Here is a 13,827-nt window from a genome sequence, read left to right on the forward strand (position 1 = left end):
AGCTGCTGATCTTTGATTTGGATTTTAAATGCAGAACATTTTCTTGCAATGAAGTGTTTTACAGCGTTAATAGTTGAGACGGGGTGAGAGGAATTTCATTGCACCAGGTTGCGTATCGATTACAGAAAAAGTTGTGTAATGGATTAAAAACCGTTTCCCCATCAGGCGTGAGAGATTAGCGTCGAAATGTTTGTCTGTTTGCGCAATTAAAGGACGCGAATTTGTCCGCGTGCTCCGGCTGCCTTTTGTCCCCTTTGGGTTCAGGAAGTCTTTTAGGAGTGTTGAGTCTGTACGAACAGTATAATGTAGTAACTTTAACAGGACAAACGGGAGCGGATCAAAAACAAAAAAACGTCCGACAGCAGGAAGGTGGGGGAGGGGGGACTTCTTTTTGAGATATCTGCGGGCGGTGAATTAGTTGCGATACTAAACTTTGCAAATTACGGATTCACTTCGGAATAAAACGAAAAAAAAAAAAAAAAAAAAGAGAGATGCAGATTCTCTGGAAAGTTTGACGGTCTTCTGATTTACCTGCCGCCATGTAGAGCACGGACAGAGACAGGTTGATGATGAACTCCGTCAGGGGCCACCAGGACGAGTCCAGCAGGATGGTGCGGTAGTACATGGTCATCCCGAGCACCAACACGATCACCGTCACCAACCAGACCAGCCCCGCCACCACCAGCACGAACGGGGTCTTGGGGCCCGAGTAGTAGGACCCGCCCGTGCCGCCGCCGTAGAGGCCGCCGCCGCCGCCGTACGCCCCTCCGGGAGACGAGTACCCGAACATGTTGAACCACTCGTTGTCTTTGTGGATGTAGGCGCAGACGCAGGCGAACACGGCGGCTCCCAGCAGCAGCTCCACGCAGGCCAGGATCCTCAGAAGCCCCGCCCACGACTTCATGTAGGCGTAGCGCTGGTGGTACTCCTCCACCCGCTCGCTGTAGGTCAGGCCCGTGCGGTAGGTGCGCCCCGACACCGACTCGTGGCCGTCCAGAAGCTCCTTGCGCGAGTTGTAGCTGCCGCCCGAGCCGCCATACGGGTCGCGGCGAGACCCGGGGGCGGAGGGCGACCGCGGCGGCGAGCAGCGCACTCCCTCGCTGGTGCTGTTGCTGTTGCCGTTGAGCGACGGGGCCGGCATGGGCCACGCCGGGTTGTTGTTGTTGTTGCTGCTGCTGCTGCGGTTGCTTCCTCTGAAGAAGTTCTTCCAGGAGTCGGGGATGAAGCGGTGGACCGGCTTGAGGTCGACGTCGATGGCGGGGTCGGCGTTGTCCTCGCTGCCGCTGGGGTCGAACTCGGCCCCGACGGGCGGCTGGTCCGGCAGCGGCGGGGGAGGCAGCGGGTCGGCGCTCTGGGCGAGGCCGGGCGCCCGCTGCTCCGTCAGCGGCTGCGGGTCGTAGGGGTCGTCTCGGGGCGACGAGCCACGGGGCACCTGGTCATAGTGGGGCGCTTGGCGAGGACGCTCAGTGCGTCCGTAAAAGCCTCCTCCATTGGACATGAGGATGGTGATGGTCCCTGAAAACACCCGACGATACTCAAATCAGCACGCGAACGACCAATCGACAGAAGAAAAAACTCATTCGTTGTTTCAGTAAAAAGACCAAACTTTCTCCAGCCGATCGAATGAATCGCATCGTCGGTTTCAGCGGCAGGTTATTCAGCGGCTGGTTTTATGATTAGACACTGAGGCTGCCGATTATCTTCTTAACTAATAAAGGAAAGCGCGTTGTAAAATGTAAAACCCTGAAAAATCTGATTGATTGTCACAGGAAAGGAGCCTAAAAGAGACACGAAATGATTTTGTTTCCGTTTACATTGTTTTTGATCTATCTGTGTTTATTTTGCAACTCTTTTGTGTCATATTGAGTCATTTTGTCCGTTTGCAGCTTCTTTTTTTTGAATCTCTTTTAAGTCATTGTAAGTAGATTTGTTGTCGTTTTGGGTCTTTGGTGATCATTTTATTTTATTTTGTCCGTTTTCAGTAATTCTGCATGTATTTGTACTAATTTCAGATCATATTGCAGTCATTTTGTGGTCAGTTTGCCTCAGTTTGTGTTATATATATAAAAAGATATATATATATATTTAAAAAAAAAATTATATATATATATTAAGATATATTAACCATGACTTAAAACAGACTTTCTGGGCCGGTGCCTGGTCGACCTGTTCGCTGATCCAATCAGAGCGGGTCTGTGAAAGTTTGGCTCTTTTACTCGAAAAATGTCGACTGACTGACTTTATAAACGGCTGCTGATTAATTTTCCGTCCATCCACCTAATTATTCCCCAACATTTATGAACCAGAAACATTAGAGAGCAGGCAGAGAGTGAAGAGACAAAAAAAACAACAACAAAAAACAGACTGAAATGAATAAAGTGACACTCGGGCCCAACATTCATGCAAATTACTGAACCAAACCAGCTGACCAGAAAAACAAAACAAAAAAACACCCTTCAGCCGCCGGCCTGATGAGCCGACACGTTACCCACAATCCTCCATGCAAGCCGAGTCAAGAATGCGTTTCTGTGCTGCAACCCAACACGGAGCGTGACCTCGCTGCTGTCGCACTGACGGCTCGCGTGTTGCGTGTCGCGTGGCGGAGACGCAGCACAGAAACGCACTCCTGACGACCAATCAGCTGCCGCCTTTGATCTCGAGAGGCTGAAAAATTGAAAACGAAGTGAGCTTTGAATACCTCTTTCACACGCAGTCACTCAACACGACTTACATTGGCTCGCAGGTCAGAAAGCAAACCTGGTACGAGCACGCAGAGAGCCGAGACGTCGCCTGCGGAGACAGAGACACCGACACTTTAGCGTTAAAAAAACAACTTCGACAATTCATCGTCAATATCGCCGCCAAGTTTACTTTCTGCCGACTCGTCATTTCAGATCTACAGTCGGGTACACGTTGGGTTTTCCAGTTTGGAGACGGAAGTGACCATATTTGGAGCGAGCTGGGGAGGAGCAAGGGACACCATGCCCCGCCCACATCGGCGGAAACCAAACCGAGACCCCAAACACGGCTTTTTGATGCCTAATATCTAATTAATGACGGGATTATTTCAAACTAATAAGAAGGAGCGACTTGGATCTAATGACACCACAATGACTTGTGGAAAACCTTTATAAACGTTGTATTTCAGGACAGAAGTTAAATGGGAGTTTGTGGAGCCAGCCCCTAGTGGCCCTCTGTGGTAGTGCACTTTAAGGCACTTCTGCATTGGCTTCACTATTCAGACCAGGAAGCCAAGTCCACTTGTATTTACAGTCAATTAAAATAATGCAAAAAAAAACAAAACAGCTTTGGATAATTAAAAAATCGTTCAATTTGTGTTTTTTAAATATTGTTATTTATGGTTATTTATACCAATTACAGTTCACTGGTGTCATTTAGGACAATAAAATGTATTATTTAACTGTAAAATATTATTTCTCTATTACATATTTTTACTACATTTGTTTGATGAGAACATTTCACTCAAAATATCACTATCAGAACAGTTTTATTCTCTAATATTAGATTCAGCATTGAGCTCTAAAATTAAAATGACTGAATATTGTGTGATGTCAGACTTTTAGTTTCCCAAAATAAAACATTTGAGGAAACGATTACATTTACCAAATTATTAACGGAGAACAGCTTGTCCGGTTAATCAAAAATAAATGAATCTTTAGTTGCGCCTTTGATAACACCAAAAAAAAAGGAGATATTGACTTGAGTGAAGGACCTGAACCGTCCCGACGTTGTGATGAACCAGCCGGAGGACTGTCGGGTGTCTTTGATCTCCTCTCTCGTCTTTTCTATCCGCAGGTTGAGTCCCACCGCCTGCCTTCAGGAAGCCGCTGCGTCACATCAACCAGCAGCAGACAGAATACAAGTCCTCATCTTCTTCACGGCGTTTCCGTCCTAACGAGCAGGAAAACCGGGAGGCCCGACAGGAAACCTGCGGAGCTGGCGCGCCGCCAGGGCGCTCGGTCCGGATCACAAAGTCAGCTCCGCGCCTTTTATTTCACTTCCAGCTGAACTAACGTCGAGTTTAAAGTCTCTCCGAGGGCCTAAATCAAGAGGGTTTTTAATTTTTTTTTTTATATCTCATAAAAACTTGCTTTTAATGTCTTTTTTTCTCCGGCTGAGGACGTCCTCACGCGACGCGGCGTCATGTACACAGCTGACTTTTGCACGTAAAAAAAAAAACCCAACAAAAAAAAAAAACCCAACCAAACTTTTAATTCGTCAACAACAAACTCGTCCAGGTGAACCGTCCGGAGCGTGAACACTTCCGGACTTCACACCCCCGGACAGAAACACGGACCGGCGGCTCTCTGTCTTACCTTGTTCGTTTCTCTTCCTCCTTCTGCTCCTCTTCTTCTTTCTCCCATTTCAGTAACGTTAAACCACAGGTCTCTCGGAGGAGGAGACCACGTGACCCGCCCATCCCTCTGACGTCACGCGCAGAGGGAGACGTTTACCTGTTGGGTAAAAAAAAAAACGGTTTCGGCGGCGGCTCACCTGATACTCTCAACCTGTGACTCATTTATAGAAGTCCGTCACCAGCATCTGTCGAATAACACATTAATCTGTCCGACTAATGATATATAATCAATCTGACTTTTCTGCTTCGGTCAATAATAAAGTGTCGTCACTGAATTACAGCACTATTAAGAGTTGCAAAAGAGAGAAAAACAACAACAACAACAAAGAGACACAAACGACAGCAAAAAGATGAAAAAAATAAAACTAGAGACCCAAAATGACCACAAAGAAATACAAAATGACAACATAAATATAAAGCGTGGCCACAGAGAGACAAAAAATAAGCACCAAGAGATGCAAAAAGATAAAAACAACAAAGACACTAAATTACCCCAAAGTCGACAGTTCTTCTTCAAACAACTACAGAGACACAGAGACAATATAAATACACAACATGACAACAGAGACAAAAAAAACAACAACCAAGTACTTAGAGATGCAAAAGAGATACAAACTGGACAAAAAATGTCCACAGGGACAAAAAAATGACCTCAAAAAGACAAAAAATGACCGCAAAGAGACAAAAAATACTTTCGAGATGAAAAAGGACCACAAAAAGATTCAAAATATCTAAAAAAATTAAAAATAAAAAGAGAAAAGAGACACAAAATGACATCATAAATACACATGACCACAAAAAACAACCACAAAGAGATGTAAAGAGATAAAAAAATAAAAAATGAAACCGAGAAACAAAATGACAACATAAAAACGACGACCGCAGAGACAAAAAAAAAACAAGTACAGTAAGATGCAAAGGGATAAAAACAAGAGACACAAAATGTCCACAGAGATACTAAAGAAATGACCTCAAAAAGACAGAAAAATACTACACAAAAAACAAAAACTACCACACAAACAAAACAATACTTGACAGAGACAAAAAATTTATTCCAAAAAGTGACAAAAAACAACCACTCAGAGACGCAAACAGACAGAAAGGTGAATAAAAGCAACAAAAAAGAGACAAAAAAAAATGACCACAGAGAGAAACAACGTGACTTCAAAGATACTGAACAACCACAGAAACAAAAAAACACAAACACAGAACAGCAAGAGACACAAAATGACAACAAATGCTGCAGGAGTTTCCTTTTTATTCCAGTTTGCCAAAACCACCTCAGTGAAACCAAAGAGGAGAAACGTTTTTTTTTTTTTTTTTTTCTTTAGTCTAAGCTGTGAATTTACATTGAAGGTTCTTTTGTAATCGAGTCAAAAAGTTTTCCTCCCACCTCCATCTTGTTCTTTGTGTTGCCGTTATAAATCTTTTACGGTTGTCGACACTGGTTGACAAACGCTTGTGTAAATGTTTGTTATTTTACTACCTCTCATCATTGATTGCAGAATACAACATTTCACTTTTTTTTTTTTAATTATATTGTGTACTTTGTGCTCAATTCCCACTGTCTAATTTTTCCCTAAACATTAACCCACGCTGCTCTGCCTCTGATTATCCAACGTGTGCTGTGAAAGGGCGTTTATGTTGCGTCAGAGGTCAAAGGTCAAAGCTGCTGGCTATATTTATCGACTCTTCCTGGGTTTGTCACCATTTGTTCTTCCACCACTCAGTTTTTTGGAAAGCTGATGCAAAGTCAACCAACAACTTTCAATTCAAGTTATGTAGATTTCTTAAAGGCATAAAAGATTAAAACCAACGTCTTATTTCAGCTTTTCAAATTCTGTCACCTGTCTCTGTATTAGTTTTTAAAAAGTTCAGCCAAATGTATTGTCTTTCAAAAAACATATACAAGTTTTTCTTTACTTTTATTTTTGTCTTTGTTTGTCTCTGTACATATTTTACTGCTTTTCTTTTCTAGAAAATAGTTTCTAAACCGAGTCAAGGTTTTTCCATCTTCTGCTGTTTGTCCTCATGACCTAAAAAAAGAAAGGGAAAAAAGAAGCTATCCAAGGAGGTAAAGAGAAAAGCAAAGAAAAAGAAAACGGGAAATGAATTAAATTTGAAAAAAGGGAAAAATTAAAAAAGAAATTAAACAAAAAGAAAATAGAAAGACAAAAGAAAAAAAACAAGGGAAGAGAAAGGAAAAAAAAAAAAGAAAGGAAGTAAATAGAAACGCAAGAAAGAGAAAAATACAAAAAAACAAAAGAAAGGAAAACAAAACAAAACAAAACAGAAACAGAAAAACAAAAAGAAAGAAAAAACAAAGAAAAACAAACAATATAAAGAATGAAAGAAGTCGAGATTCTGACTTTGGTGAAATGTTCACATTTAATCTGGACATAAAGAGTTTTCACACAATACCAGAAAAAAAAAAAAATCATCTGAATGATGTAATGATGTCTCCACAAACTGAATTCATGAATGCCTTTGCCCTCGAACCTTTTACGGATCGTCCAAAACGTCCCCACTTTCCCTAAATGTCTTCACTTCCGATGTCTGCAAGTGGTCCCCACAAAGATAGCCATACGAGCACACGCACGCACGAGTTGACCAACACTTCTGGTTAACGGGTAACATTGGAACCTGAGGGATGACAATGTATTTCAATAACAGCAACTCAATAAAACCTTCTGCATTAAAAACACCTTTCTGATTAAAGACCCATTTACATCCATTAAACCTTCGTTTACGTCAACACCTCATGTTCACCCCTCAGTTACGCACGGTAACAACAGGAAGTCGTAGCTGCAGCATCAAATACCCCTCACACGAGGACTGGGGATGGAGGGAATCATAGCAACTGCATTTGTTGAACACAACACACAGATACAGGCTCAATATACATGAATATATTGCATAAAGTTAGATTTATTTGTCAAGTATTACTACAGTTGTCTTTTTCTACCGAGGGTAGGAGAAATGGCTTTTTAGGTATGATCATCGTCTGCCTCCGCAACTCGAAAGACGTTCGATCCGACGCAAAAACGAACAACAATGATAGTAAGAGGAATGTTTTCATACATGTTGCACACACCTGTATTCTCACACACTTTCTTAGACAGGTGACAAGTATTGTATATCTCCAATAGTAAATACGTCCTGGTCCCGCTGTATTTAGGCCTTTAACACTTCAAGAGAAAAGACAAAAATAAGGGATAAAAGAATGGAAGTGAAAAAGGGAAAGTGAAAGTGCAAAACGAGTGGAAGTAAAGAGAAAAAGAAAGGAAGTAAGGAGACAAAGAAATAAGGATGAAGTAAAGAGAAAAAGACAGGAAGTAAAGAGAAAAAGAAATAAGGACGGAAGTAAAGAGAAAAAAGGAAAGGACAAAGACAAAGGATGGAAGTGAAGGGGAAAAGTAAAAGGAAAGGGTAGAATCAAAAAAATAAAAAATATCTCTTGTGACATGCATTCAGGGTTCAGCCTGTGTGTTGTCAGGTCTTTTCCATAACAAGAACTTTATAGCTTTTATTTCCGCTGTTCTCCATCCTGCAACTACAGTTTGGGGCAGAAACAGCTAACAACATGTTAGTTAGTAAAGTACGCAGCGCGTTTAGTTAACGATAAGCAGGGCAAGGAAAGGGTTTCAAAATACAGTTGATATTTTGATTTGATGCATCTGGCATGCATGTTTCGCTATTTACATTCACTAAAAATGTTTAGGTAACTAGCTAATTTTGCATCTTGCCATGTTTTTTTTCCCTCTTCATTTTTTTTTCCTTTTTTCTTTTTTAATTCAAAAATTATTGCTTTGTTTTTTACCAGATTCTCTTAATTAATTTTGACCGGTGGTTTGGTTTGACGGGATAAAGCACAGACAGTCACAGAGCTTTGTATTTTATTCTTTTCAAACAACAAATACCCAGAAAGTTTTCCTTAAAGGTTGTTGAAAGAAAATATTTCAAAATCCTCAAAGACTCCATTAACCATATGGATGAAAATTTGTTCCATGTGCAGCACGATAAAGATTTTTTTCACCCGTTACCCAAAATACTGACTAATTTAATGCACATGAAAGCAAAAAATGGAGACGTAATTTTATGAGAAAACACTCATAAGATAACGTACACCAGACTACCGAGGGAGGACCTCGAACACTTCACAACTGTCTTTTAGTCCTAATATCTAATCAATGCTGGAATTATTTTATTTATGACGAGAAGGAAGGAGTTTATCTAATGAAACCGTGATGACTTGTGAAAAACATTTTCCGACTTTGTATTTCAGGAGAGAAGTTGCTGCTTTTTGAGTCTATCGGAGCTAGAGTTTATTTTTGAAGCCCCTAGTGGCCCTCAGTGGTATTGCACTTTAGGACATTTATTTATTTATTTATTCCAGCCTGAAGTCGTAACTTCAGAAACAGGTTAAAAATCTTCATCATGCAGCAGACATACGACTTTTTTTTTTTTTCATCTCTACGCAAAGAAGAGTTTGAGGATTTTTGACTTTCATGCCAGCTCTGTAACTGAAATAGCGCCTCCTTCCCCCATTTTTGTCACACAGCTGCAGTTTGAGGCCAAACCATGCAGAAAATGTTTTTTTTTTCTTCCCACCTTTTTAGCAACGAACATCCAAAACATTCAGGTGACTAAAACAGTGGAAACTTTAAGGCAGAACCAGGATTAAAGCCTTACGAGTTAAAAGTTCATGTTTTGAGTTGTTAAACACAGATTTCACTTTTTAAGACTGACACGAGGAGGAGTGGCGGCAGGACATGCATCAACGCAGCACAGTTAAAGGTTTTTTTTTTAAATCTTCCGATAAATATGTTGCTCACACGTACATCACAGGAAAAGCACCCGTGACTCGACAGTGAATACTCGACAGTACGTACTACAGCGTGATTCTCTACATACCGCTACGTTTCTAAAGACTACCGTTTAATTAAATGCTGATTGATTCCTGCATTGATTTCTCGATCTATTCAACAACATCTATTTGTGTTCCGTTAAATAGAAAAATAAAATGGAAGAAAAAAAAAAACCGACTGATCGGTTTGATCAAACTGAAGATTCGTTATAATCTCCCACATTTCATGTGTTAATCTCTTGATCGTAGGCCGGTGAAGCCGATCGAATACTGTGATTTATATAAAGTGCATCGAAGTGGATAACAGCATACCAACACAATGACAACGATGAAGACGACACTTTACGTTTAAGTGTTCCCCGAAAAAGACAACAACAAAAAATACAGCATCGAAGAAAATACGTAAAGGGTGAGTCGGATACCTCTTTTGGTAAAAGTCGTACGTAGGTTGTTTTTTTATAGTTGTTTTTTTGAAAAACCCACTTTGAAACAGGTATGTTGGTCATAAAATCTGACAGTGTACAGTGTGCAGAATAAAACCGTAGATTCAGCGTTAAAGTGCCCCTTGACTGGCCGACTCAAGAGGAGCAGAGCGGCGCACGGACCCGGCTCGCCCGCCACGTTATTATTAAAAATCACCCAGACGACGGTTTTGCGTTGCTTCTGTGGAGGCGTTGGGTGTCGGAGGATCCGGCAGGAGGTCCCTCAGTAAGGAATCTGGTTCTGGTAGTACTGCAGCATGTCGTACGTTTTGCTCCTGTTTGAAACCCAAGTGAACAAAAAAAAAAAAGAATCTGTTAGTGCGACATTGTTGTTGAATCGTGATCATTTGCATCGTAATAAAGAGCAAAAGCCTTAAAATTTTTCCAACTTTTTGCACGGTGAATAAAACGTCCCTCGAGGAAATTGTAATGGCAAAAATTAACGCGAATTCGAACAATTTCATTGTTGGGAGTTTGCAATTTTGAAAAATTAACGCTAAAAAAAAATTACATTTACTTTAAGAATAATTTCGGTTTATTCCAGCCTGCTGTATTTCCCATTAAATGTACACTGATCTCTTCACCCTTTGTTGTAGGGATTCGTGGAAACAAGGAGTCGCACAAAACAGCGATTATCGCTGCAAAAACTGCAGCTTTCTAAAAAAAAAAAAAAAAAAAATATGTCTATGATGCATTATAAAATTTGCATTTCAATGCTGGTGGATTCAGACTCCTGATTTCTCCCATAACATTTTTTTTTTTTTCATTTTCACTTAAAATGACGTCTCTAGATTCAGTCTGTACCATCGGCACCACAGTGAGGCCACAATGATGGATCAGAGACTCTTATTTTGAAGGACAGGAAGTCTCCTCGTCCTCATCTCCAGGCCAGAAGGAGACATCATGCGAGATCTATAAAATGATCTGCAGAGAGGAGGAACTGAGTGTTTTTCTCACCTGCTGCTGAGGAAACAGCTCTGGATGACTTTGATGATGAACGCCGCGGCTTCTTTCTCACTCATGTGCGGATTAAAACGTCCTCTGAGGGAAAAAAAAAAAAACCAAAAAAAACCACATAGATTAAAAAAAGAAGATGAAAAGAGTAAGTGTTCCAAAATTCAGTTCTTTTGGTTTGGTCTCAAAAGTCTTTACTTGTAATCCAGAACGAGATATTTTACTCTTCAGCTCATGCGAATCGACCGCGAATCGAACTTCATCTCAGAAACTCGTCCTCTCTTATTCCCTCATTACAGAAAACTAAATTTAAATAATGAAAGAAAACTACCGTCCCAACCATGAAAACACAGCTCGACAACTTAATAAAGCCTCACATGAAAAGTTCTTGGGCGCGCTTTCAAAACCGCAACATGAAACCGAAGAAAAACGTGAACGCTGATTCGGACCTTCGGGTGTGAAAACGGAAACCAAATGAATTCAACCCTTCAATGACGCTGCTGAGGGTTTGTGAAACTGTGCCGACCTGAAAAAGACGAACGCCCCTCTTTCTTTGGCAGTTTGTCTTGTTGAAGTTTTGCATTTTTTATTTCTTCACGTACTGAATTAATGTTACAGGAAGTGGATACCTGCAGAACTCCTCCTCTGACTTGCGATGGTTGATTTATTGTTACCTGTTCATGAACCAAACTGCTCAATAAAGAAAAATGTGTTTGACACCAAAAAAAAACAAAAACAAGAGCAGAGGATCGTTTCTTCACAAAAACTTGTAATATATGTCACAAACAAACTGATTGAAATTCAGTTGAACGATTAGAGAACAACACCAAACATGCAAGCTGACAAAATTCAAATTTTTTTTTGTTTGTTTCTATTCTCACGACTGCGATTCTCCGCATTTCCTTTTTCTCCGAATTTTTTGGTCTTTTTTTTCTGTAATACTCACTTGAGGAGTTTTATGGTTTGTCCCCTGAAACACGGCAGTCCGGTGTCCAGCATGAGCGTCACCAGGGAGACCACAGCATCCATGTAGGGCCTTGTTTGTTCAGAGAGGAAACGGATAACAACAAAGAGGAGTTTCAAACACAACGATCTTCTGAATCTTTGCTCCGCCAGCGAAGCCTCCGGAAGATGAGTACAGATGTGTTTTTTTTCCGCGTACCGTACAGCCAGGTATCCTCTCACGCACATCTCCATGAACCACTTGAACGGCGTGGCCTCCATCTTGCCTCCCATGATCATCACCATCTCGTCGGTCAGCTTGATGTCGGGCTCCCAGCCCAGGTTTCCTCCGGGGGAGCTCTCGAACATGAAGCCGAAATCTGGCCAGACAAATTTGATGCGAGATGAAGAGGAGTTTATTATAAATCAACAGGTATTACAGAGAGAATAAATAATAATAATAATAATAATAAAATAAGAAGCCCACCGATGTGGATGAGGTGCCCCTTGCTGTCCAGCATGATGTTGCCATTGTGTCTGTCTTTGATCTGCAGCAGGAACAGCAGCAGGCTGTAGGCGGCCATGCTGCGGATGAAGTTGTAGCGAGCCTGCAGACAGGAGGGGACGACACCGTGATGATGATGATGATGATGAAGAGCAGACTGCACTGCTGCATCTCCTCCAGGATTCAGAGGATCACCGCTGGGGCTCCTCCTACTTTTATTACGTTTTACTACTTTTAAACAAGGAATTAAGATTTTTAGAAAGAAAACACCACAAACGTGTTTTTTTTTTTTTTTTCGAAAACCAGCTGAAGTTGGATCCAAAGACAGAAATGATTTTTTTTTAAGAGTTCATCTCATCTGAGAGTTAAACTCCTTTAAATGAATAAAATTCGCACATTTTTGGTTGCATTTTGCCCGAGACACATGACAAATGTGAAAATGTTTCCTCTGCTGTCCCCTGAACGCCTCACACGTAGGGTATCTGTGGACACTACGATTTACTGATGTTCACTTAACGCCTCTCATCATCAATAGACAGCATTGAAGAAATTCACTGGGTGTCACAAAAGTAGCAGCCCGAGACTTGGAGTGATGTCACCAGGAAGGAGGTGCCAGAGACCGATGATCAGAAACAAAACATTTTGAAATCTGTAAAACAGGAGAGTCAAAGATCGAAGGCTTCACCTTCTGGAAGGCGAGCGTGGATTCGTCACCGTACTGGTTACGGAAGTAGTCGTACATCCCGAAGTCCGTCTGTCTGCCCAGCTGATCTCTGGACTTGCAGTCCGGGATGCACTCGATCACGCCGCACTGAGGAAGAGAGGATCAGTTCATAAATACCTAATTATAAAATCAAAATTCAGTTTTTGCAGTGTTATTCTCGAGGTTTCAGAATCATTTTTGATCCATTAAGACACATTTATCAGAGAAACTGTTGAGATATGGAGTAAAAAAAAACAAACAACAACAAGCCAGGCCAGTTTCCAATAGGACTTATTGAATCTATATTGTTCATTTGATAAAAAAAAAGAAAAGAAAGCAAAACATCCTTCTTTACCTGCACATGTTGAACATTCACGTCATTTAAGGTAAAAAAAAAAAAAAAAATCACAAAACAAAAACAAAAATCAATATTAATGCCTCGTTTTGATCCGCTACCTTCTGCCCTGTTAAAAATTCCCACATTACGCTTGATATTACAAACTCAATACTTCCTGTACTGTTTCAAAACAAAAGCCCTTTAGCTTTTCATCAGGCGGAAGCCCTTCATTTCTTAACAAGGCTTTTATTGTGAAACATTTTCAGAAACGTGTTGCAACTGAAATCTGACGACAACACCGTCAACAACAAAAACGTTTAATTTTGAAGACAGAACTGCTGCAGCTGCACTTTTAATTTGAAGGACATACGTTTCCAGGTAAAGAAGTAGCAGTCTGACAATAAAAAACAAAACTACCGTCATTAACTTAATAGTTGGCTCTTATTTAGTCGTTCGTAAACGGGGTCAGGATTAGAAAATTCTGACTTTTTATTGATTTCATACAGTTTAATTTAGATTCCTGAAATTTGACGAACATCACCAGTTAAAACTTCTTTAAAAAAAAAATTAAAAAAAAATCTTTAAAATGAATCTGCCTTTTTATTTAATCGGCTGTTCGCCCTGGTTGCACTTTTTTTCGTTTACTATATTTTTAACAG

The 13,827-nt window shown here is 40.8% G+C and overlaps 2 protein-coding genes across 6 annotated transcripts in view; both read right to left on the bottom strand.

Moving 5' to 3' along the window:
• Positions 1 to 4,398, bottom strand: part of marveld2a (MARVEL domain containing 2a) — a 21,248-nt gene extending 16,850 nt beyond the window's left edge. The window contains exons 1-3 of the mRNA XM_069706546.1: positions 3,734 to 4,398; positions 2,732 to 2,790; positions 532 to 1,515 (exon numbers count right to left, since the gene is read on the bottom strand). Of these exons, the coding sequence (XP_069562647.1) occupies positions 532 to 1,498 (967 nt within the window). The 5' untranslated portion in view covers positions 1,499 to 1,515; positions 2,732 to 2,790; positions 3,734 to 4,398. The remainder of the gene's footprint in view (positions 1 to 531; positions 1,516 to 2,731; positions 2,791 to 3,733) is intronic.
• Positions 4,399 to 6,747: 2,349 nt separating this feature from the next.
• The window catches only part of pi4kaa (phosphatidylinositol 4-kinase, catalytic, alpha a), a 33,833-nt gene continuing 26,753 nt past the window's right edge, over positions 6,748 to 13,827 (bottom strand). For 4 of the 5 annotated variants that reach the window (XM_069701090.1, XM_069701082.1, XM_069701073.1 and 1 more), the window contains exons 49-54: positions 12,814 to 12,939; positions 12,111 to 12,231; positions 11,844 to 12,003; positions 11,628 to 11,717; positions 10,685 to 10,768; positions 6,748 to 10,002 (exon numbers count right to left, since the gene is read on the bottom strand). In XM_069701090.1, coding sequence (XP_069557191.1) covers positions 9,951 to 10,002; positions 10,685 to 10,768; positions 11,628 to 11,717; positions 11,844 to 12,003; positions 12,111 to 12,231; positions 12,814 to 12,939 — 633 coding nt within the window. In that variant the 3' untranslated portion in view covers positions 6,748 to 9,950. The remainder of the gene's footprint in view (positions 10,003 to 10,684; positions 10,769 to 11,627; positions 11,718 to 11,843; positions 12,004 to 12,110; positions 12,232 to 12,813; positions 12,940 to 13,827) is intronic. The other variant, XR_011311009.1, reaches the window with a different exon arrangement.

This window comes from Brachyistius frenatus, unplaced genomic scaffold, assembly GCF_029030835.1.
Source record: "Brachyistius frenatus isolate BFR_SWC_R1_liver_20210118 unplaced genomic scaffold, ASM2903083v1 Contig_3, whole genome shotgun sequence".
NCBI classification, from domain to species: Eukaryota; Metazoa; Chordata; class Actinopteri; family Embiotocidae; genus Brachyistius; species Brachyistius frenatus.